The following is a 24390-nucleotide window of genomic DNA, read 5'->3' as shown; positions in this document are numbered from 1 at the left end:
GCCATGCGTGAAACAGATGCATGTTCTTGAGCAGGCTTTTATCGTTGATGTTTGAGCGAGTGAAGGGTGCAGCTGGCTTGCTTGGGAAGTGAGAACATGTCCTCACCCAGATGTACTTAAGTGCTTGAAGTGAAACAGAGCTAGCATGTTAAAGAATGTACCAATAAAGACCAACTTCTCATGGGTACCTACTGCATAAATAGTATGAGTGGAGGTAATAACACTTAACCTTTCACTGCTTTCGTGGCTGCTCACAGCTGGTGCAGGATCAGTTGTGTCAAAAGACAAGGTGCATGACTTCCTTGCTAGCATCTTTCACTTGTATGTTGGTCTATCAACAGCCTAGTTTAAAACTCTGAGGTCTGATCACAGCACAATTCTAAACCTTTCTGAGCAATCTTAGTAAATAGAGTGTAATGAGATCTTGTGAAAGAAAACAGAAAACTGTGGCTGCTGTGGCTTTTGAGTGTGAATCTTGAGAGTAATTTTGTATGATGAGAAATTGCACCCAAAACTGATGCTTCTGTAACTGGAGCTACAGCAGCCTCTGAAGCCACGTGGAGCTCTGTACAGTGGGAATTGCTCACTGTGGTGTGTATGGCTGTGACAATTTAAATGCCCTTGACTATTCAGAGCTTTGACTTTATGCATGTCAGCTGCGATGGGATGGACCAAGGTGGGAGTCACTGAGAAATCAGTGATTGTTGCTGTAGCTGTTTGGGTGACTGAGTTTAGGTGTGGAACAGTAACACTGAAACACAAGAACAGAGCATTTATGTCAGTGATACTCAGAAAAGGGGCAGGAAGCAATGAACATTTTGGGACATCAGAAAGAGCCATCTGAAGGAAAGCCACAGCAGGATGCAGACCTCTCCTGTGAGGGCAGCACTGTGATTCTGTGTGCTGCACAGGGATGTCTGCACAGTGCAGTATAAATAGAGGGGTGTCTGCTGCCAGATTTGTAGTGCTCACCATTGCAAAGCAGACTGGAAAAGTGCCTGCCAGAGCAGGCTGGCTCTATCCTCTGCTCTGTGTCTGTAGGTGCAATTCCAAAGAAGCATTTGAACAGGCTGCTGGTGAGCCTTATGAGCCACAGAGGGGACACAAGAGATCCTGTTTACACTGCATAAATGATGAGGCAATCACCTTTTTTTTTTTTTTTTTTTTTTTTTTTTTTTTTTTTTTTTTCCGATTTCTTGTAGGAGTTTAAAACAGACAGGGAATGACCAGAGGGACATGTAGTATTTTAGGGGTTCTAAAACCAAGTGTCTCTCTGAACCAAGAGTCCTTTCAGTAGCCCATGCTCTGGGCTGTGTTATCCTGAGCTACCAGCACAGTACCCATGTGGGCAGCATTGTCTCCTTCCTGCAAGATGTCCCCTTCTGGGCAAGCCACCTCTTTGAATCACATGATGCTAGAGGGCAGATTTCAGTGACTGAGGTGAATTACTTGGTAAACACCTGCTTCTGGGCAAGTTGGTGGTACAGGGAGTTTCCCTGAGGTGCACAGTGTGATGTGAGTGCCCCTTCTCAGACACTGGTGGGGTGAGCCCTTCCCCAGGCTTGTAGACACCAGCAGCCACCTGACAAACATGAACAGCCCTTGTGTGGAGGGGATGTGGCTGTAGCATCAAAGGCTTCAAATGTAAAACCAATGCATTTTCAAAATAAATAGGTGAACCAAGCAGCTGTCTGTGATGACAAATACTGATACTTTGACTGATAGATTAACCTGGGTGGAACATCTCTTGTGATGTGTTTTGACCTCTTGTTTGTTTTTATCCATATGCTTCTTTGGACTGTTTTTGCTGGTGGTGAGACTCTCTGGAAAGTATCCTTGTCCCAGGTGTTACTCTAGCAATGTTTTGTGTATTACAGGAGGTGTAACACTTCATTTTGCAAGGTTATTTTTAACCTCTAAATATTTGTGGTGAGGCCAGTCCAGGATGGTGACTGGACAGCAAGGAAGGGCTGTGTTCCCTGCCAGGGTGAGTGATTTCCACTGCTCCTGCAGAGAGTGCCACTGTAATTTTTCTTGTGCAGTATCTCCTTCTAGGGAGCGCTTGTAAAGTTTGATTTTTATAGAGGAGAGTGAAGAAAGGAGATCAAGTCTGCTGGTCTCTTTTTGTTTTGTCTTTGGCAGTTCATTTAGGGAGTTTTTCATTTGTTTTATTGGAGCGGAAATAAACTTTTTTAAAAAATATTTTGCCCTTTATTAACACAACATAAATGCTATGTTTAGGACTTCATCACAGCTCAGCATGTGTCTGGGATAGTGCTGATGCCAACTTGGGACAGTTCTCTCCAAAGCTGGAACTGCCTAGTGCTTTGCTGTGTTAAGCTCGCCCATTTCCTCTGCCATCACCTCTTGCTTTTTGTTGATGCTGTGACTTTGGAGCTTGTGAGGGTCCCAACCCCGTGGGTTGCTGAGACCTTCATTCCCTGGAGGGAGCTGTGGTCCTTTCTGGTTTGCAGAGCAGGAATGTGGCATTTGCCTGGTTGCTGAGATCTCATGCAAGGATGACTTTTTCTTGTCTTTTTTTGCTGGGACACCTGTACCTGTCTAAAGGCACAAACTCCTCTGTAATCTGGGATGCTTTTGGTTACATCCCATGCCCCCACCACTCTGTCAGTGCTGCAGTCACTCTGGCTTCTAATCTCATTCTGATCTCTTCATTGTGGTGTTTTTGGCAACCCGAATTCCCCACCCAGGCCTGAGAATTTAACATCAGCACATTTGCATGACTGATCGGATTTGTCTCGCTTCTGTGACGACATTGTTTCTATGGAAAATTAATGGATTCTCACGTTGTATTTTTAATGGCTGAAACCACCTCCCTGCCCACCCATCCTTTCCCCGAGCTTTCAGAGGGAAAGTCTGTAAACAGCTCAAATTAGCTATCCTCCATAAATAGCTCCCATTTCTTTCCTGCCTGCTGTCCGTTTCTTTTTTCTCTTCCAATGGGGTTGCAACACTCCTCTCCTGGTGTTGGTGGATAAAGAACAATGAGTAAAATAAAGCTATGTTTGCTTTCCTTGTCTGGCCCTTGAATAGATGTGATCTATCATGAACTGCCTCCTTTCATCCAGGACCATGTGGTTTTAAATTGTCAGCCTGCCTTAAAGTTTGCTCCAATCAGGTCTGCTTTGCCACCTTCCTTTTTTTGAGGATGCAGCTCAGTTCATGGCTCTGCTTCTGTTCATTTTTGCCATGAGCCAATTTCTTCCCTGAGTGGGCAGGTGGCGGGGAATTTTCTGCCTATTTGGGGTCACCCATTCCCCTGTTGCAGTGCTTGGGATGAGAACAGTGAGGTTTTGACACCTGTGTGTATCTGGCCACCTGAAGGAAAAACATGCCTCCCCAAATGATGCAATTTGAAATTAAAGGTGCTCAGTGGTTAGCCACTGAACCATTCCAAATGAAATTAAAAGAGTTTTAGTCTCAAATTTTCTTCTGTCATCTCTAAGGTTGTTTCTTGTCTTGAAGAATAAATCCAGGGCAAGTCCCATGGTATGGGAATTACCTGAGGAAAAGATCTGACCTGGATGTCTCCTCTCAGAAGACTGGAACTGGTGGCCATAAGGTTCAGGAAGTCTTGTGGGACGGCTGCTAAGGGACATGCAATATTTCAGGTCAAGGTCTCCTAACTCATGGTACCAAAACAAATAGTGATGAACAAGAGCCTGAATTCCTGAGACAGAAACTGCTGGCAGCCAGTCTCCATTGCTGGGGTAAGAAGGTGATCCCTAACTACTCTCATCCTTAAATGGTTGACTGGTGAGTCAGGGCCTGGGGTCCCTACAAGGCAAAGGAGAAGGTCACATGAAAAGAGTTCATTCCATTGCTGCCCAGCTGGGCTGCACTTGTTTTTCCTTGTGCTGGGGTGTGCTTGCTGCTAAAGATGCTGCTTTCAGTTCCACAAGCCCAAGGTGGGATTGCTGAGAGTAGGTCAAGTTATTAGGGACCTCAGCTGAGCTATTTTTCCTACCTTCTGGTTTTAGGTCCAGATACCTGCAGTACCAAACCAGCCTGGTAGCTGAGCTAGGAGGTTGTGTTTAGCAGCAGAATAGGCTTTCCATTAGTGCATTGGTAATTGAGATGCACTGCTACAAATGGCAGGCAGGAAACTACAGGGACCTGATGTGTTAGTTACCAGGACAAAAACACTGTCAGGTTTTTAGGCAAAAATGATGAAGATATGGAAATGAGGTGGTTGAATTTTTGTGGTGTGGGGGAAAAGGGGGCAAGAGAGAATCTTCTCTGTACTGGCAGAGGCTGTGCTGAAGCAATGGACTGTGCAAAGTCTTACTTTTCTGGATGCTATTGTTGCTTGGGGCTTTGGATTATATTAGCATGGAAAAAATGCCTCCAAGGGAAGGGGCACAAATCACAGCTTGGCCAATAGGGAGGGAAAGAGGACTATAAAACAGAAAATCAATTTAATACTCAGTGGGTGTTTGCAGTGTGCTCACCCTTCCTTCAAATTGCCAAAGGAAAGATTAATTAAAGTTATATTGAGCAGCAAAAATGATGAAGGGGGTGAGATGGGGCTTGTGTAGTTCAGCTTTCTCCATAATTAATTGACAAAAGCATTCTTGGATTTCATTACCCAGAACCTTGCCATCTCCTGCTCTTAAAGGGCAGCTGAGGCAATGGTGGATTTCCAAGACAGCATTGCTGCCTTGCAGGTTGAGCTAACAAGGATCACTTCATAGGTACTTGGAGAAAGGACTTCCTCTGTCAAATAGTGCCACTGTACTATTTGTGGGTCTTATCATTTAGGATCAGACCACAAAATCCTTTTATCTGGATGTGGTTTTGTTTCCTGGTTCCCACTTCTAGTAAGGTTGAGAGCTGTATGCACTGTGAGGTGTAGGGCTTGGCAGGGGATGGAGACAACTGGTCCTTGGGTCTCTTGTCTCTGCTGCCTTCATTTAACCAAATCACTTTGGGCAGGGTGTGACAAAAGAATCATGGCCATGGTGGAATGGACAGAATCCAGGAGGGATATCTTTGTCCATCAGGTGGCAGGAGGGGCCCAGAGTTGGGTCAGGAAAACCAAGTGAGTTGCTGAGCTTGGTTTCACTTGAAAGGGAGTGAGGTCTCCAAGTGAACAATGGGGTGGCTTTGAGGATGTTTATCTGTCTGTGTTGGAGGGCAGAGCTCAAAATGTATTTCTGAGTCCATGATAGCTTCTCCCTAAAGTCTGTTTCCTGCCTGCACAAAAAATGTGGCCAAGAGGCACTCTGCAGACCCTGTACAGCTTTCAGGGAGAAAAGTTCAGAGATGCACAGCCAGATCCCTGTCTCATGTCAGCATTGCCATAGAACTTGCATCATCACCTAGAGCAGAAAAGATAGTGTTATGAAGCTCCCACAGCTGACTTTACTTCCTATGGAAACATGAAGGGTTAAGCCAGTTGCTTGGGGTTTGTGCCTGCATTACAGGGGAGCAGCTTCCCTAAGCCTGTGGAGCACTCTGAAGTGCTGGGCAGCAGACACCCATCTCTTTTCTGAAGGTGCAGGTGTTTAACCATTTCAGGGCCCATAGAGGGAGCTGCTTTGCTGCCTGTGGCATGGATTTCCAGCTGCCTGGCATGGCTTTCCTGCTCTGTGTGTTCACATATGCCCTCCTGCATTGCTCACTGTACCAGGAATAGGTTCATAGATTATTATGTTGGTGTGACCACCATGTTGAAGTGGAAGAGATGAAGTGAGGAAGTAACCAGCAGCAGGAGAGGTGTTAATTTTAAAATGAAAACACCTTTCTCCTAACCTGATTCTGGCAAGCTCTACTGCTCAGTTTGTGGTTAAAATAATATGGTATTCAGTCCAGGGACAGCAAAGCTGGGCATCGTGTAGGGTCACCTGTATGTCTGCAGTTTTGAACAAACTCAAACCCAAAGTATTTCTTTGTTCCTGCATTGTCACCTGTCGCCTTGATTTTTCAGCCTTCTCATGTTTTACATTTCTACTGGAGCTTTCCCACGCTTGTAAAATAAACAAAGACTGATGTTTGGTAAATAATACATTCCTTTCCAGGGGAAGGACAAATTGATGGACTTCTGGATTGACCAGTGCAGTCAGAGAGGTGTTAACCTTGTTCCCTAATCTTTGATCAAATTCCAAAGACTATATAAGTCAGAATCTCAAAATAAAGCTTCTTTTTTGCCCTGACACTGGCTCGGTGAGTGTCCTTCTTTTCGTGTCCGTCTGGAGACAGTCACCTTCCAGGATAGGAAATCCATTGAATATGAATCTTGATTTCTGGCCTAATTGGGTCTCCTGCAGATCACTTCCCAAGAGAGGCTGCTTTGGGAGCACTACACATGATAATGTAGGCAGTTTAGGTTTCTGCAGAAATCTGAATAGGGATTTGGACTCTGATTCCCAGGAGATTTTGATGGGTTTGAAATATTTGTTGCCGTTTAGAAGTAGAACATGTTCACAGACATTCCTACACAAACTGAGAACAATTTCTGAAACAAAATGTGCTCCCTGGACAGGAGAACTTCCCACTGAAGATAGAGCCACTGAATCCCTATTGCCAGGGAACTCCTCTGATGCCAGACACCAGCTCTGACTCCAAACACTCTTGCTGAGTGGAACCAGTTACCACCAGAGCCTCCATGGCAGATTATCCCCACAGCTGGCCAGTGGGAAACTTCTGATTATTCCTACTGAGGAGAAACAAACTCATCTGGATAAAACACAATGGCTGAATGTGGCAGTTTTGATGCTTTTTGTTTGCTAGTTGCTTGTTTCCCATCTTCCTTTGTCTCAAGTGTTTGATGCTCATGATCTGGCCCTGATTCCAAGTTGGTGGTCTGGTATTTTTTTTCTCTCTCTTCTTTCACTGGTTTCTACCTTACTTTGAGGCTTTGCTTTTCCCTCTGACACAGCTGTTACTTTGTCCTGAGGAATGTATTGAGTTTTTTCTCTAAGGTATAAATCTTAGCATACTTCAGAATATTGTACTGCTGGTTCCTGTGCCAGCAGGAGGTTCAGCAGCAGACCTGTCTTCCTGCGAGGAAAGAAATATGGAGGTGCCGGGACCGTGCTTTGATCTGTTGATTTACTTTCCTATTGTTAGACTGCAAAGTGTTAGCCCTAACGAGAGCGTGGCCAGCCCTGAAAATTAAATCCCCCACCACTCAGACCTGTCAGGTTGGGAAGCATTCTGCAAATGCTCAGAAGTAGCTTGGCATGTTTTTGCCAGTGCAGGAGGAGTTGTGTTGCTGTTTGTCAGGAGGTGGGATGTGTGACCCTGTCCATGTGTGCCCAGCACCCCTTGCCAGGTGCTCCTGTTGCTCAGGTGGGATGGAAATAGTTTTTCTCTGTACTCTTTGGGTGTGGTACAGTCAGCTCTAGAACAAAAGGAACTGGTATCTTTCCATAATGTACATGATGGACAACAGAGATGTGGGTGGGGATAGAGATTGTGCCTTAGAAGTGCACGTGTGATTTATCTCCTGGGTGGGTTCAGAGCACATCCTGCATTTGCACTGTGGGGCACAAAAGGGGCTGTGGCTCATCACTTGGGTGACACAGCTGAGTCTGTCAGGCAGGCTCTATCAGTTGCCTGCCTGTGATGCTCACAGAATTGTGTTAGGTTAATTGTGTGAGGTTAATTGTGCAAGCACTTCTTCCTTGTGTATTTTGTACTGGCACAAGTCATGGGGTACCTCTGCTTTGGAACCCAGCTATTATCTACACACATGGTTTGGAATGCTGGTGAAAACTGAGTTTGAGTTGGGAGTATTGATGAAACAAATCTGAGGCACCTACTTGGGTTCACATTGACCTTTGTTTAACCTGCCCATTTCTGTATTGCCCTGTGGGACACCTGCTCAAAAAGAGCAGCTAAACTGTGTTAGAACTCTGCTAGAAGGACTGAAAGGAAACCTGTCAGTGTGAGCTGTGCCAGCTAGCTGCAAATGGAGAGAAGATCCTTGAGCTGGTGATATACACAGCTCAGTGTGACCCCATAGAAAGAAGGCCCCTTTGACTCAAATTGGAAAACATAGTCTTCAATCTATAGGTTCAATATATAGGCTCAGATCCCATTCAGCACTTAAAACCTGCCATTTTTAAATAAAAACTTCAGATGGTGAGTCTATATTTGAGGTGGAATGGGATGGAGGGTGCTTTCCTGGCAGGCAGGGTATACATGTTTCCAAAGTCTCTCTTTTTGTGTCAATCTCTGTCTCAGCTGGTTCTGATAAATGCTAGAGGGAAAATCACAGTGGTCTTCCACAGCATGCAGAGGGTGACTGCTTTGCTGATCCCTGCCATCAGGATAAACCTATGATCTGTACTGACGCTGGAATAGGGGCTTCCTGGCAAGAGTTTGTGGCAGGCAAATGGAGGAAAGGTTTGCTCCAGCTTGGTGGCTGAAGTGCAGTTCAAGCACAGACACTGGGTGATGTTTTTCAAGTATGGAGTTGCATTTTTCTTCTGGCAGCTCAAGTGGCTCATGTTCTTGTAGAAGCTTGTAGCTGACTGTGGTGGGGATGAAAGATACCCATCCCCAGGAATTTGCCTTGAAGTGTTACAGATAAATTCAGTTTTAACAAATTGCAACAGTACATTTTTGGTTGGGATGTGTTTTTAGGAACAACATTATTTAGTTCTCTGTCTGAATGCCATAAGCTTCTTTTGGCGATTTATTCTTTTCCTTACGTGTCTTTGAAGGAGAGAAAAAAACCCAGAAAGTGCAAGAGTCTTCTAAAAAAAACATGGATGAAACACACTTCATGGAAAATGAAAGTTCTAAACAGTTGTGAACACTTATGAATTGAATTCTCATGAGAGACAGCAAAATTATTTTTCTCCCTTGAAGTGAGATTGTGCTGCTCAGAACCAGGGAAAGGAGAAAATGCAGCTGGGGAATAGGAGAAAGGCAGTTTTAGGGGGGAAAGCAAGTTGGAGGTGATTCACGGGGAAGAGTGGTGAAGCTTTTAGAAAGAAGACACTGTGCTGTCACATTTCTGGGGACTCTTCAAAATTTTACTATGGAAAGTGAGGACTGAAGACATTGATGGTTTTGGACTCTGGTTGTGGGGGAAGCACCTGGACAAACTGTTGAGCCTGTCCTCTGCCCAGAAGGAAGTGTTTTCCTTCCCAGTGCCACCTGCCATACTTTCCTGGTGTCATGGCACCTCTGTGCTCAGCACACAATTCAGATGTCAGCATGTGGACTGTTTTCCTGTGGGAGAAATGTGCTGAGAATGCAGACAGCTTTGCCAGGCTGCTTTTTTCATTTTGGTACTGAATTTATTTGTTAAACACAGTCATCCTTCCCCTTTGCCCAGCAGACAAATGCTGTCTGGTTGCATATGCTGGGGGTGGTGAAGTTCTGCATTCAGGTGGTTGGTGCAGGTTACCAGTCCAGCAGAGAAGCAAAGTCCCTCATATTGGCTCCATCAAGCTCAATAAGAGCTGCTCTGTTCTTACTATCCAGAGTGATTAATGCATTTTCTCAAAGAAAAGCTGGCATGCTGTTGCTCTGTGTGTTAAGAGTTTGCACCTGGGTGTACACTACAGAGCTCTGCCAAGAGAAACTCTGGTTTCCAAGCTTGTTAGCCTGCTGTTTGGAGATTTATATTTTTTGTTTGTTTCTTTCTTTTTTTCTTTTTTTCCTTTTTTTTTTTTTTTTTTTGGAAATCCTCCCACATTAAATTAAAAAGGAGAACTTAGTAAAAGAAACCAGAAGGGATGGTTTGAGATGCTTCATTTGCCAGCAGTCTTTGAACTTGTGACCTTTTAAAATAAAGTACTTGGGCTTTCCTGTGGGACGGCTCCCTCTGGGTGGAGGCAGGCTTTCAGGCTTGCATGTCTTTAGGAAGGGGCCTTTGACAGCACAGGAGAAGTTGCAGTGTAGCATTCTCAGCCGGGACTTCCAGCAAGGAAAATTGTTCAGCTGGTTGGGGACTGTGATAAATCACGGTTCCCCTGGAGCACGCTGGGACTGCAGAGAGCTGGAAATAAATGCTGGGGAAATTCTGCTTTTGTAGTGGGCTATCTTTCAGGATGATGTATGGCTTTGCAACAGAAAGAGATCCCTTTGCAAGAACTGGGAGAAAACTGCTGCCTTCCATTGGGAAGGGAAATGTAACAATTCTGTTGGTGTAAATCCATGCTGTAGGCTTGCCCTGGGAGCTGTGTTTTGTCATGGGCTACCTTAGCCTGAGAAACAGACTCTGTGGTACCTGTGGAAAAGAGCCACTGAGAGCCCAGGGTGGTAGCAAATAGTTGGGACAGTAGGTTTGACAAGAGGATAGGGAATGCTGGTGACAGGTGGCCAGTACAGCAATGACTTACCAAAGGTGGCTGGGGAGGTAATTGGATGGCACAGGATGCCATTTCCATCTCTGCCTCTTGACTGCCACATTGTTCTGGGCAAGTAATTTTGGTGGATGGATACAATGTCTTCTCCTCAAACTGCAGTCATGGGAACCTATGTCACTGCTTTCTTCCACTTCCACTTTTGTCCCAATCAGCCTGGGATGGTTGGCTGCACTGGTAGACTTGTTACCTAGTGGGGATCTGCCAGAGTTTTGCATTCTTCTCTGTTCTGAGTGATGGCTTGGATTGCCCAGAAGTTGGGTAGAGCCTGAGTTCTGTGTTTGTGTAGCAAATGGAGGGTCTGCCCTAGTTATTAATTATGTTAGTCTGTGTATAGATTTGTCTGCATTAACTATGTCCTCTTCTGGAACTGGGTTTAGTTAGCAATTTAAAGGGGACCCAGGCAAAAAGCTGGAGCTAGACTCTCTTGATGCTGCCATGGCCAGGTAAACACAGGAGACAGCTTTGTCCCAGGGAAGGGAAGGAGCAGTAAAGTCACCCTCTGCTCATGCCAGGGCCCTGCTGCTTGTAGCAGGCAGTAGCAAGCAAAGATTTCTTGTCATGCCCACATCCCAGACTGCAAGAGAAGGGAATACAGGTGACCTCACCCCTGGTAAGTAACAGCTGTGTTAATTACCCAATATATTATCTAACAAGTCATAGCTATATCCAGTAAAGATAAGTATGATAAAAGGAAGTGGGTTAGCTGGTGAAGGGAATCATGAATGAGGGAGAACTTTGAGGAAGAGGGAATGAGAGAATCATGAAGAAGAAGGATCCTGGGGAGAGAGAATCACTGCTGTGAGGTCACTCTGGGTCTGCAGCTGGAACCTGCAGTCACAGTCTAGCTGGGTAAAAGCCTGCATTCAGAGTCTGCAAACTAATGTATGCAGTCATAGTTTAGCAGGAAATATCCAGCAGTCAGAGGCTGCAAGGGGAACCTACAGCAGGAGCTTGATGCAGCCAGAGTCAGTGAATAGTTGGTGTGAGCTGTAAAGGGGAATAAACCAGGACCCTTTTCATACTGTGACAAACAAGAAGTCTGTGTCTCAGCTCATTTCTACCCTCCAACAAGAGGACTGCTGCAACACCAGACCGATGGCATTGGCAAATGCTGTTGTACTGAGGTGCTGAGATGGAACCAGTGATGATCAGAACCAGTACCATGTTGTGCCAGAGAAAACTCTGAGTTAGCCTTTCTTAATTCAGTTTCCACAGATCTGATTGCAAGTTTCTGATATTCAGGCAAAGGTCCATATTCCATTTGGTCTTGGCAGTGAAAAGTGGGATGATTGGTAAAGCACACTGGTTTCTCAGACCTAACGTGCTTTGATCAGTTATGTTCCTAGCATAGCAATGGGATGGTTTTTTTTCCCTCAAGTAATGTAAATGTTGACTTAACAAAACAAGTAAAAAGAAATTTCATCAAATCTGGTCATTGTTGCAGACAGTGCCATAGCATTGTTCCTTGTCTGTCTGAGTTCTCTTCAACTCTATCATTAATTAATTTGCCCTGTTTTTTCTTATTTTTCATCAGCCTATACAGGCTTCTTGTATGAGTTTTAAGCGCTCTGTTTGTAATCTGTTTATCTCTGACAGATATGCTAGGCTTGGTCAACTGCCTCATTGCCTGTGTTAATTTTGTTCAAATTCTCAAAATGGTCCCTATACACTGTGCAGCATCAACTCAGCCAGGATATTCCAGGTGTATATTTTTTTCCACTCAAATGATTTCTAGTCTGTTTCTCTGAGCTGTGAATGTCCATTTGTTTGGTGAGCCATTTGTTTACCTTATTTTGTGGACTTCTGAGTGAAATGTGAAGATTTTTACAAAATTGAAAACTCTGCTAAATTAAATCTAGGGAACTGATCCACAAGGGGACAAATTATTGGTGTTTCTCTAGCAAAGTGGAAGTGGTAAGCTGGCTTTGAGGTTGGACTGAGACCAGTGCAGTGTGTCTGGGTGTGTGAGGTCCTGAAGCCTGTAGCCTTTAGATATACACTGCTGAGCTTGAGTGTTTCACTGCTGTCCTCCAGTCTTACACACATTGCTCACCTGGGGATGGTGCAGTGCAACATCTCAGTAAGGATCTGAGCTGTGAATTACCCAGTTCCTTCACAGGAAATAGGACAATGCTGGTGGTTGCTCATGCAGACTTTAATGAGGAGTGACCACCACCTCTTTGAGAGTCACACGTATATGAATGACTGGCACAGGGAATTCCAGCTAATCTCATTTTGGTGGATCTGTGCTGTGACTTTATGTGAATGCTGTCACTTGGCCTCCACTTATATCCACTGTTTGTACTTTTAGAACTGCAGCAGCCTTTGACCTTTTTCTGGTCCATGGAGTCATTACCTTTTAGGTGTGATACAAGCAAGATGGGAGCTGTACCTCCCTTCCAAAATAAAACCTAAACTAACTGCACTTTGTTTCTCTCCAGCTGCCTTTTGGGGAGATATCGCTTTAGATGAAGATGATCTGAAGTTGTTTCAAATAGACAGAACTGCTGACTTAACAAAGCACTCAGATGGCAACGCAAGACACACTTCAGGTAAGGGCAGCCCTGGGGTGGTGATGCCTTCTTTCACCTGGTTTTATCCTTCGGGAAGGGGGACTTCCATTTCACTCCTCATACTGTTCCCACAGCCAGGGCCGTGCGGGGAGAGCTTGTTTATGGCAGTGAGGGTGGGAACCAACTTTGAACTTTGTTAAACAAAAAACAAGTCACAATTTGATGTAGCCAAATCCTATCTTGTCTGTGGGAGATTTTCAGGTTTATAACACTGGTCTCTTTCTATGAGGAAATACCTTTTTGCTAATATGGAAGGAAATGTGTTTGAAGTTGAGCCACTCAGTTTGTCAGGAGTTCTGCCTCTTATTGTGCTCCTTTTTCTTTCACTGCATGATCTAATGGAATAACAGATTTTTCCCAGCTGTCTACCTAGTAAAACCCATTGCAGTCATGCATTCAGGCTGCCCTAGAAGTGATATCCTAATCCAAATAGGTTAACAATTGAGTTGATTTTCTGTAAAGCATTGTTCATTTTGTCCCCCTATGCAACTCTAATGGATGCTTGGTCTCATTCCAGACCAAAGGTGTTTCTTGACTCAGGAGCTCTGACTGGACTCCAGCTCTAACAGTCTCTGAAACACTGTGCAGCTGGTTCAAAGGGCTCCCCACAGTGTTTTTCCCTCTAGTTCACTTTATGCTGCAAGGGAGAAATTGCTGGAAGTCTGGGCTCTGAGAGGTACCAGAGGGACAGAAAGAACAAACTGCTGTTTTCTTTGCTGTTCTTCCTCTAGGTTAGCAAGCAGGGTGAAAGGGTGGGTAGAGGCAGAAATCACTGAAATTGTATATTCACCTGGCCCCTGTGCCACTCAGCTCATATATCATTTGAAAGCACTGGTGTCTGGTTCTCTTTCCCTGTAACTTCCTAGTTTGGCTTCAGAGCATCTAAGTACCATGTAGGTTCTGGGGATGAGTGGTCCAGCTTCCAATTGGGATGAGTGTGAAAGATGACACATCCAACACAGCCATATTGAATTGTCAATGTAACTGAAATTCTGGATAGAAAAGGGCTGTCCAGTTCTTCAGATTATGTGTGGCTCCCTGGAAATGCCATTGTCCTGCATTGCTGTGTCACTTTGCCCATTCATGTTGTGCTTTTGACTGTGACACATCCTTTAGGTGGTAGGTTATTAGGAGCAGAAGATATATCAGAAAATGAGGACTAAGTGGGACAGGCAGCATTAATCTCTTTCACATCCTTTTGTTGACTCCTGAAGTTAGATGAACATGTTGTGCTTTTGACTGTGACACATCCTTTAGGTGGTAGGTTATTAGGAGCAGAAGATACATCAGAAAATGAGGACTAAGTGGGACAGGCAGCATTAATCTCTTTCACATCCTTTTGTTGACTCCTGAAGTTAGATGAAGACACACTACTGGGAAAGCAAAGTCAGATGATGTTTGAATGTATCAGTTTTCTCTGCTAACTTTTTTAGTTGTCATGTCTAGCACATTTCTTTCACTTGGCACTGGTGCCAGACCCATGCCATCTGGAAAATGAACTGGATTTTATAACTCACACGTGTATCATGTAATGCTGGCACTGGTCTCTTACAGCCATGGCTCCTGTGGTACAGTTAGAGTGGTCTCTTCCTCACACTTTTTACTGGTGCGTCCCACAACGCTTTGCCTTGGGTGAATGGAGATGTCACCTCACTCACCTTCCCTTGTCCTTATCTCTAGCAGGTTTCATTTGTACCCCTGGGAGTGCAGCTGACAAATGGGCAGCCCCATGACTGTGATGCTTTCTGCAGAGCACACATAGAGGGAACTCTATGGTCACCTGCCCCGTGAGGGGCTCTCTGCAGGGGCAGGAAGGGTTGATTTTTCTCTTGTGAGGCTTGTTTGACACTTATGTGAATTGTAAGAGGGTGGCCTACTTCAGCATGGTGAGGATCAGGCCCTATTCTTCCCTGGGAGAAAATCCTACTCCCTGCTTTATTTCCAGTGGGAAGAATGCAACCTCTGTACAGAAACAGCCTAAGACCCTTTATGAATGGAACCCCTTGAATTATAACATTTCAGAGTTTCCTAAAGCTGTTAATCGGATTAGTGGTATAGTGGAGGAAGTACTTAATACCTACATACAGACACACAGGCTCTTCGTATCTGGGAGCTGCAGCTCTGAACATGTTATTAGGCCAGGCATTCTTTTTGCCTGGTGTTGTTCCCTTGTTCCCAGAAAATGCTGTTCAGCTGGGAGGAGAAGGGAAAATTGTGCCATTTGACACTGCTGGGCTGTTTTTTAGGTGTGTGTCCCAATAGCTTGTGTGGAGCATCTGCAGCTGTCAGGCTCTGCAGGAAGGTTGAGGTTCCCATGTGCTCAGGAGTCATGGAACACATGGTCCTATGGATCCAGCGACATTGTGCTGCTTGAGGGAAAGCTTTGTCTTGGCTGGTAAAGACAGAGACTGTCAGATGATTCAAGTTTTCCCCTTCTTCACCCTCTCCCAGTCATTGTCTGGAAAATAGTTAGGTACTTCTCTTGGGCTCTTGATAGAGAGGGGCAGGGAGCCACAGAACTGTTTGGACTCTTCCACAGATCTCTGTCCTGAGCTTAATTTCACAGCATGAGTGTGCTTCAGGCTTGTTTCCTCCATTAGCTTTCTGCTTGCAAAAGTGCCATGGTCATTTTTCAGAAACTAAAAATTTGTGATCCTGCTTGAGAGTGGAATGCCTTAAGTTCAGTGTTTCTAAGCATTTTCTCAGCAAATATTAGAGTTAGTGTTTTATTCCTAATATCTGAAAGCAATGGACTGAATAGCATTGTCTCCTTAGTAAAGTAACAGAGCAGCATCATGGTCCTTCCCTCTGAGGAATGCTGGCTCAGAGTTCTCTGGCAGTCCCCTCAAAAGCTACTCATGTGGATTTTAGGGTTGGCTGTCTCCTTGGTACCTTACCTCAGTGCTCCAGCCATGATGCTACTCTTTGGCTTTGTCTGGATTTCTCTGTCCAGTGTACCCATATTCTTTTGTGTGAGTGGTCACATTGGGGATTGACATTACACAGGGAATTGCATCACTTGTGTTGTGTACTTCAAGCCTTCTGGAGTGCAGTGGTAGTCCTTATTCATGTGATCAGTCTCATCTGCTCCAAAGGAGTTTCCTTCCTAAAAATTTATCAAGAAGAGTACAGGTCGAGCATCTGAAAACTGCAGTAGATTTTCAATAGCATCTTGTGTGCAAACATCCTTCTCTGGTGTATTTATACAAGTGGAGTTTTCTTCAGGCCCTGTTGAGGGAAAGGCAGGTATGATGGTGGTCTGTGGCTGAGTGGAGCCTTTTTAATCAAAGTAGTTGTTAGATGTCTGCATGTGGATCTCTGTTGACTTGGTTAAAGCTCTGAGCTGTGTGAGTTTCCATAGCTCTCTCAACCTCAGCTCTGTTTTACCTGAAACCTAATTTTATTCTAATCAGTGGTCTGGCAAAAGAGCTGTTTAAAGTTGAACATTTGATCTTTCTTCGAGTTGAGATAAAGTTTTTCTAATTTTCTAAACCAGGATTTTTATTTTCCTTCATTGGCTGTTCTCCTTTGAACCTAAGTCCTAAACTCAGAGACTTGCTCGTGGTCTTTTTGTTTGTTGCTGTATATTATAAGAGATTTTACAGACCAAACTATGTCCTCCACATCACCTGCTCATCCTGCCATCATCATCTGGAATAAGTACCATATAAAATCTGCCAAAAAAAAAGAATTTCTCCTCTTCCTTTAAAATGTTTTGCAACTAGAAGAAGGGACAACAATGAAGCATATTGTTAAAATGCAGGTCTTAGCTGCCTCCCTAGCTCTGTTTCTGTGGGATCAAATTTAGATCTTGTGTTTACTATGAAAATCAGGTGTTCTCATGCAGTGGTGTTCAAATGGATACCCTTAGGATTTGGACCTGTAGACAGACAGTAATGGTTCAGAACATAATGAAATAAATCTGTTACCTGGAGATCTGCCAGTGAATGCTATCTCAGCAAGCCCATGCATCACCAACTCCTAACCACTTTGATGAAAGATTTTTCAAAAAGCTTGCAGTTCTGAAAAGTTTCTTGTATTTTTTTTAAACTCTAGTAAAAATATTTGCTTTTGCAATATAATTTAGTTTGGGAGAAATTTGACTGAGAGCTTTGAGGATTCATCTGCTGCAATGAGAAAAAAGAGAATCCATAGGCAGGCTGGGAAATTGCGTAGTGTCACCTCTCTTTTGAACCCAAATGAGTCGACTGGTGTAGGGTGATTATCTGCTGAAGCATTAGCCACAGAGGAAAAAGACTTTATTTTTTGCCATGCCTCTTAAAGGTATATGCCTATTTAATACTAACTGGCTAGATTTAAGTTTTTATTGGCATTTTAGGGATTATGAGGATTTTTCTGATACATTACCTTTCTACCTGAGTTTTGTATCATAGAGACAGTTTCTGGTCCTAAAAGGCACCTCTGTGAGTAAGAAGGGCAAGTTTGTCTCTTCAGGATTTGGCAGCAGCAGACCAGAAGCCAAGGGAGTCTGGCTGCCCTCAATGATGCCAAGCTGTGCTGGGCTTGCTGCTAAGGAGCTGACTCCATATCCCACTGTGGCCAAGAATGCTTTTCAAGAACAGTCAAAACAAGTTTTTACCTCTCATCCTGAGGGGTTTTTAGGCTCATGGCTTGAAGGCCTTGATGAGCCTTTCACACTGCCACAAATGACTGGCAGAAGAAATTCAAAGAGCACCTTTTTAGCTAAGGTAATGCTTCAGATAACAGTGCAGCTGGAGAGAGAGATATTTGTACCCAGGTTCTCTACTGACATCAGGGGAGACAGAGGCCACAGTGACTGTCAGTGACTGGAAGCTCTGACAGCAAATTCATGCAACTAATTCTCCAACAAATGAGGCAGACAGGAGTTCTGCATTAAACCTTGTCTTAAGAGCAGGGACCTGGTTCATTGGCAGCAGCTCTGCTGTTCTTGAGTGTGCTGTGAAAACACTCTGCTGCCTTACCACATCTACACAAGGGCCTGTCTGCAACAGGATGCTTTGCTTTTTCTTGTTTCAAGATGCTCATGGTCACTGTCTCTGGTTGTATTCTTGAGGAAAGGCATTGATTCCTATGTAAGCTGAGTTTACCTGCTGGGCAGGTTGCTGGAGTGCAGCTTTCCTGCTAAGAGTTGTGCTGCTTAACTTCAGGGTGGAGAGCAAGACTTCTCTGGCAGAATACTTAAGGTACTGGTGGCAGTCACAAGCAGGGTTTCTGCTGTTTCACTTTGTGAGAGCTTCTTCAGTGTAGGGGCTGTGGCCAGTGTAGTGCTGCACATTATATGAGAGTCTTCTTGAATGCTACTCATGCATTTATAGTGAAATTTAACTTATTGCAAAATATACTTCTAGAACGCTGCAAAATCCAGGGATTTAGACCGTGACTAACTGAGATTCCAGGGAAGATCTGATTTGTGGATTTGAAAGCAAGACTGTTGAATTCAGCTGACTTGACACATGCTTGCCAAACTCAGCTGGTTTTCCCCTTGTAACTCATATTTGGTGCTCTATTGTAATGTCACTTGGTTCAGGGTGGAAGGAATGGACTTCAGCATTGCTGAATTTCACAGAACCACAGAGTCATAGCATTTAGGACTGCTTAGAGCCCAGTCTTTAATTTGTTTAGGCTTAGAGCAAGTCTATGGGTTGTGCTAACTTAATCTGAGCTGTATTGGTTGTAATTGGCCAGGAACAAAGCAAGTAACTCTGTACGTGCTGTAACATAACCCACATCTGTGAACTCTCTGCAGAGGTCTGCTCTTTCCCTGGGAAATCTTTAGTGAAGGTTGCTTCCTCCTGTGTGAGTAGAGGAGCATCTTTGTTCCAACAGACCTGTCTGAGGGCTCTGTCCAGCTGTCTGCATACCTCCTTTCAGTTTTCCACAACACATGACATGCACTCTGGGGGTGTCTCTTTGCAATCCAGGCACATTCTTAACAGGAAGAGGAGCCTCAAGAGTGGAAAGGTAGGTGCCTAGAGCCTGGCCTGATGCTGAGGTTTGGTTAGCTGTGCCAAATGATTTTCCTTTGACTAGCCCAAATGTTTACCTCTGTGAGTCGATTCAGTCAGGGGTTTTACCAGAGCAGACAACCATGAAATGAATTTCCCACAGTTCTGTAGTTTGCTAAGGCAAAGCAGGAGCGCCCCTTTGGAAGAACTAAGTAAGTCCTCTATGGCCGAGTGTTCTTGTTGGCACTGCTTTTCTGATTTATATCCCCTGTCCCAAATCTACACTTCCGTGCAATAAGCCAGTGATCTTCTCTTTGCAGAAAAGCAGATACTCTGCTGTTTTTCTCTGAGCCCAGAGTTTTACATTCTGCAACCTTCTCAGACTTGTCTGATTTTCTCCAGCATAAAAATAACTGTCTAGAGATCCCATACCTTAGCTGATGAACCTTCTAATTCCCCCTGCAGTTAAGACTACTCCACTAGAAAATACCTATCTTTAGATTTGATATTTTCATACCAAATGCTTTTTTTTTATTGGTTTCTGAGTGCCAGCTTGAAGTCTTTTCTGGAAATTATTGAGAGGGATTTTTCTCATCTTAGGGGTGCAGTTTTTCTAGTCTCAGGACTAGAATCTGCCAGTCTGTTGCTTGATGGTAGGAGAGGAGAAAAGGTGATCAAGTCAAGGTGCTGAAGCATGGAGATGTATCTGTGAAAAGAGGACAGATCTCCCTTGTCAGGTTGGAGAAGAAGCCCTGAGTTAGGACAGCACAGCTCTCGGGACAGGGAAGTTGGATTGTTGGCCACATCTGCCTGTTCTCAAGGGCCGTCCAGTGCCTTCCTGTACAGTGAGTGCTGCTTGTGACCTGCCTGAAAAGCAAAGAGGTGCTAGAGTCTTGACTCCACCTGTCCCACCAATAGATATGCAGGCTCTGATTTTCTTTCTAGGGTCTTTTCACTATGATATGTTGCTTTGAAACCAGATGGGACTAGTGGGCTTGAAATATTCCTTTACACTCTTGGCTGTGGTGTTCCAGACTTGTGACAAACAGAGAAATGAAATCTATCTCCTTTGTCTCCTTTGCTTGTGATAAAGGTTCTGCAGGGCAGGGTAAAGACAGTCCCAAGCAATAGATGCTGAGTACACCTGGATGGGCAGAGCACAACTTGACACAGCCTTGTTACTTGCTCCACATTTCCTGTGGACTAAGATATTCTTTTTCCTCTTGTCTAAGTTCCCAGTGGCAGCTGGTCAAATGCACCACAAAGTTTGTTTTGTAAATGCACTGTTCCCTGAAATCAAGTTTTCTGGACAGTGGCCTTCCACCTGTCAAAATAAGTGGTTTGATTTCTGCTGTGCAATGTTACACAGGTTTTTTTTTAGTGGTTTTATGAGCTCTGCAATATTGCTCGAATGAATCCACTCAAGCAATAAAGCTTTCTCCATTGTAACAAAAATCCTCAGCTATTTCAGACTCTGCCACTTAGTTATTCTTAGTGGAAACTTTAGTTGTGCTTATCTTGTGAGTCACAATTCATATGCTTCTTTCATAAATCATCCAGGAAGGCAAGTAACTCAGTATCACTCTTGTCAAATGCTGTACTTCAGAAATTAAATAGCATGGATTTTGTTAATGAGCAATTAACATTATTTAAGCGCCCAAAAACATCTGCAGAAACTATCCGTTGATGCCATGGTTGAAGCTGCTTCCAAACAAGCTTGTTTCTGTATTTCTTCCTATTCAGCTTGGTGCCACCATAAGTTTTGAGCATAGCTGCAGCTTTGGGCATAGCTGCTGAATTGCTCCTGCACAGATGATGCTGAATCTCTGCAGCTCCCCATTTAACTTTGCCAGGTTCTGGCTCCCAGCCCCACTGCTTTCCCCATCCCCAAAGGTCTCTTGGGCACATCTAAAGCACCTGGAAGTTGGTATTGGTTGGCACTATTAACCCTTTCAGGAGCTGAGGTAATCACCATGTAGGAGCATTTATAACATCTGATTCCTGTTTGCAACTGTCGTGCTCTTGATTGCTCTTAATTAAATTTTCTTTTGCTCTCGTCTACAGCTGGTGTATCACATTTGGAGGCTGTTCCTTTTACTGATGCCAGAAGAGTCTGAATGGTCTTTTGTGTTTAAGTGGAGGTTATTAAATAGCTTTATATTAATTAACTGTGATGAAGGGAACACATGGGCAAATGTACTTGAGGAGATCAGTTTATCCATATGGAAATTACATTGAAAGTTAAATCCATTACCCTAATTGTAAAATTCGACAGTGCTTAGCCAATAACTGTGGAATTGGCTAAATCATGCATTTGTGCTTCAGAGCTGGGCAAATGCCTAATTTCCTTGCATATTTGCTCAAATGAAAAATTGTATTTGCCTCAATTGCATAAGCTGCCTCGTCATTTCTGAGAGTGTTTTAGGCAAATGAGTTTGAAGGCAGAAACAGTCCATGAAAGAGTAGGGTCTAGTAAGCTCTGAGAGCAGTCATTGCAGGATGGTCACTCTGAAAGACTGGCCGGGTTGTCTTGACCCTCAGGCTCTCTACTTTCAAGCAGGAATGTTGCTCTGTCCACAAAATAAAAGTCACTTAACACTGGTCAGAAAAATGTCTGGAAGGTCCAGGGAATAATCAATTGCCAAAATGGCTTGTTGGACAATAGCAAACAACAAATAAATTAGAAGTTGTAAACTGCTCGTGGTTGATTCTGAACAGAAAGGGGTTACATTTGTGGAATAAATGTGTTCACTTTGAGCCACTTGTTCAGGCTTAATTTGGAGACAAGGCTGATGCTTGTAGCTGCAGTGGATAAAACCCCTTTGCTGTGGCTCCCCTTTTCAAATGGTGAGGACAAAGTATTTATTCAGCTGTCAAGTGGGAAAAGAAAGCAAATTAGTTTTAGGCTGGAACACTGGACTGTGTTTGCTGTTGTAGTTCTGAGGCCAGATGGTGACTTGGACGGCCCCGGGGAATGGGTAACAAGTTTCTCCAGGGCAAAGATCAGAAGCAAAAGGAAATATTCAGATTATCTTGCAGTTCCACTTCCTAGAGAGGAAAAGGGAGTGTGAGATGCATCAGGCTGTGTTAGGGAGGGGATTAGCCCCTCCTTTCTTCAGTTGTTGCTGAATCCTGGAGTCAGTTTGTACTACAGTGGGTTTGTGACCTGACTCCCCCTGCAAACTGCAGCTGTCCCTGGGAAGGACAGGGCAGCTCCACCAGCACCTATTGGGTGAGGAAAGTGCCTCTGCTCTTAGTCCTCAGCTCCCTCATGGCTCTTCTATTGACAGCAAATGATTTGGCACCTGTTTCACCAAGAAGTTAGGGAAGACCTTGGGGAGGGAGATGGTCTAAGGTGACCTAACAGTGGCTACATTTGGCTTGTGCTCCCAAAGTGTTTTAAGTCCTACTTGTTTGGCCTCAGTGCTGGCTCCTGCCTGAATTTCCATGGTTTGGCAGTTAGTTTCAGGTGCTCTTTAAATGAGCTGTGGTGGAGTTGGTAGGTAACCAAGCAGATGAGGTGTCTCAGCCATATCTATGTAGGCTGCTCAACTCCCTGTTAAGCATGGTTCAGGCTCCCAGGGCATGAGAAGGTATCAAAAACTCTCCAAGAAGCTCCAGGACTGTGGGTGTCTGAATGTCTAGGCAGAAAGTGAAGTGGAAGAAAGGTCTTTCTAGTGGCACAAAATAGTCTCCATGGAAGGAATTTTAATTCCATTCAAACATAACTTAGCTTCCCATGTAAGTGTTTTCATTTTGAGTTAATTTTTATCCAGCATAAACAAGGTGAGGGGAAAATGGGAGGATTAGGAAGGCTGGAGGGGAGGAGTGGGGTTGTGGAGAACCCCAGGCTCTCCCTGGAAGCCACAGCTGGAGCAGGGCAGCACAGGCAATAGTGCATGGCCCTGTCCAGAGCAGCCTGGGGTGCGCTGAGGCTAAAGGAATTAGACTCTGCAGGTCAGAAGGAAAGGAATGTCAGCCAAGGGGGCTGTGAGGTTGGTACTGTCTACTAGGACAGCAGTGGGTGAACCCAAGCCAGCTCTTGCACTTTCCTTATTGCCTGCAAGTTCATTTGTTTCTCCAACCTTCCAAAAGAGAGATAGGGAGGGAAGGTGATTTTTGTGAGTTGAGAGGAATGTAATAGTGAGGCAGACACCTGTTAGGAATAGATCCTGATCCATCAGATTGAGAAGACATCAAGTGCAAGGGGATGGGGATAGTTGGTACTATGCATTACTCAATTTATATTCTGGGAGGGGAGAAGTCTTACACCATGTATGGGGACCTGGCTAAACAACAGAGAAATGCACATAGCCAGAATACTCATGTACCCACTTTAGCTTTTCATTTTCACTTGCCTCAGCAAAAGCACTGTACTTGCTGGGCTCTTTCTTACTGGAAGAAACCAGTGAGATGACACAGGTTGTGGGTAACTTTTTTCTTTCTTTTATCTTTCATTTATCCATCTTTTTACCGAGGGAACAGAAGTGATTTTTACAGCTCCCTTTCAGTCTTCTCAGTCCTTCCTTTTATCCAGGGAATGTTGATCCCCTTAAGCATTAACTCTCAGTTGAAAGGTTGGTGGAGGGGTTGTGTCAGATTGTCCCCTTTCTTGCAGTGCCTTCTGTAAAAACAAGATGCATCACAGTGTAAAAGTGATGTTGCCACTTCCAGAAGAGCAGGGAGTATCCAAGGAAAATACAGGGTGTTTGGTAATGGTGCTGCCTGCACTTCTGCTCTGCCTGCCTTCCACTCCAATTATGGCTGGCCAGCAGAAGACCTCGGTCCATTAAGTGCTTTGTAGCTCATGTCTGTGGCAGCCCTGGGTTTGCTCAGCTGTACTCACCTTCCTCCTCTCATGAACTTCCCTGTGAGACCAGGTCGTCCTTCCCTGCACAAGCATTCACAGCTGATGTGGAGATGACACATCTGCCTGTCAAGCCTCTGGACCTTGGGACTCTCCTGAGTTATTGCAGCTAGTCAGCTTACTCTGAATATGAAAAACAGATTCCTGCAGGGAATTTGGGGTTCAGAATTCTTCCTTTCTTTAATTTATTTTTCTTTAAGTAAATTGAGGGAACTTCAGCTATTCCACTGGCAGGAAATGCTGAAGGATATATCTCAAATCATTTGCTCAGATCTCCAGGGTACAGGGGTTTATGAAAGATTTTTGCTATAGAGTCTCCAACAGCTCTGGGAAACATCTGTTCTGCATTCTGAATGCATTTTCCCAGCAGAAATTGTTTTAATAAAATCATCACTTTTTCTGTGCTTAGAAAACCCAGTGAAATAAAGTTTTTTCCTATCCTAAACAGTTCTTGACCACTGGTTAATGAACTTTAAAACTACATCTAACATTGTTTGACTTATCCTGTTTTTCTAAGAGCTTCTCTGATGGTGATAATATGATAGAACTCAACAGAGCTGAAACTCTGAAGAATGACTAGTGTTTAATGTTAACTGCACTACTTGGTTTTGTCGGTGCTTCAGTGCAGTCTCTGTTTGAAATCCAGTTCTCTA

General features: G+C 44.2%; 1 protein-coding gene across 3 annotated transcripts in view; it reads left to right on the top strand.

Moving 5' to 3' along the window:
* The window catches only part of TLL2 (tolloid like 2), a gene marked incomplete at its 5' end in the record, with an annotated part of 85515 nt that overhangs the window by 19357 nt on the left and 41768 nt on the right, over positions 1-24390 (top strand). For all 3 annotated transcript variants that reach the window (XM_083866109.1, XM_083866108.1, XM_083866110.1), the window contains one exon: positions 12791-12901. In XM_083866109.1, coding sequence (XP_083722235.1) covers positions 12791-12901 — 111 coding nt within the window. The remainder of the gene's footprint in view (positions 1-12790; positions 12902-24390) is intronic.

This window comes from Zosterops lateralis (genome assembly GCF_965231275.1).
Source record: "Zosterops lateralis genome assembly, chromosome: 8".
Classification (NCBI taxonomy): domain Eukaryota; kingdom Metazoa; phylum Chordata; class Aves; order Passeriformes; family Zosteropidae; genus Zosterops; species Zosterops lateralis.
This window is presented reverse-complemented; position numbering and strand designations above follow the sequence as displayed.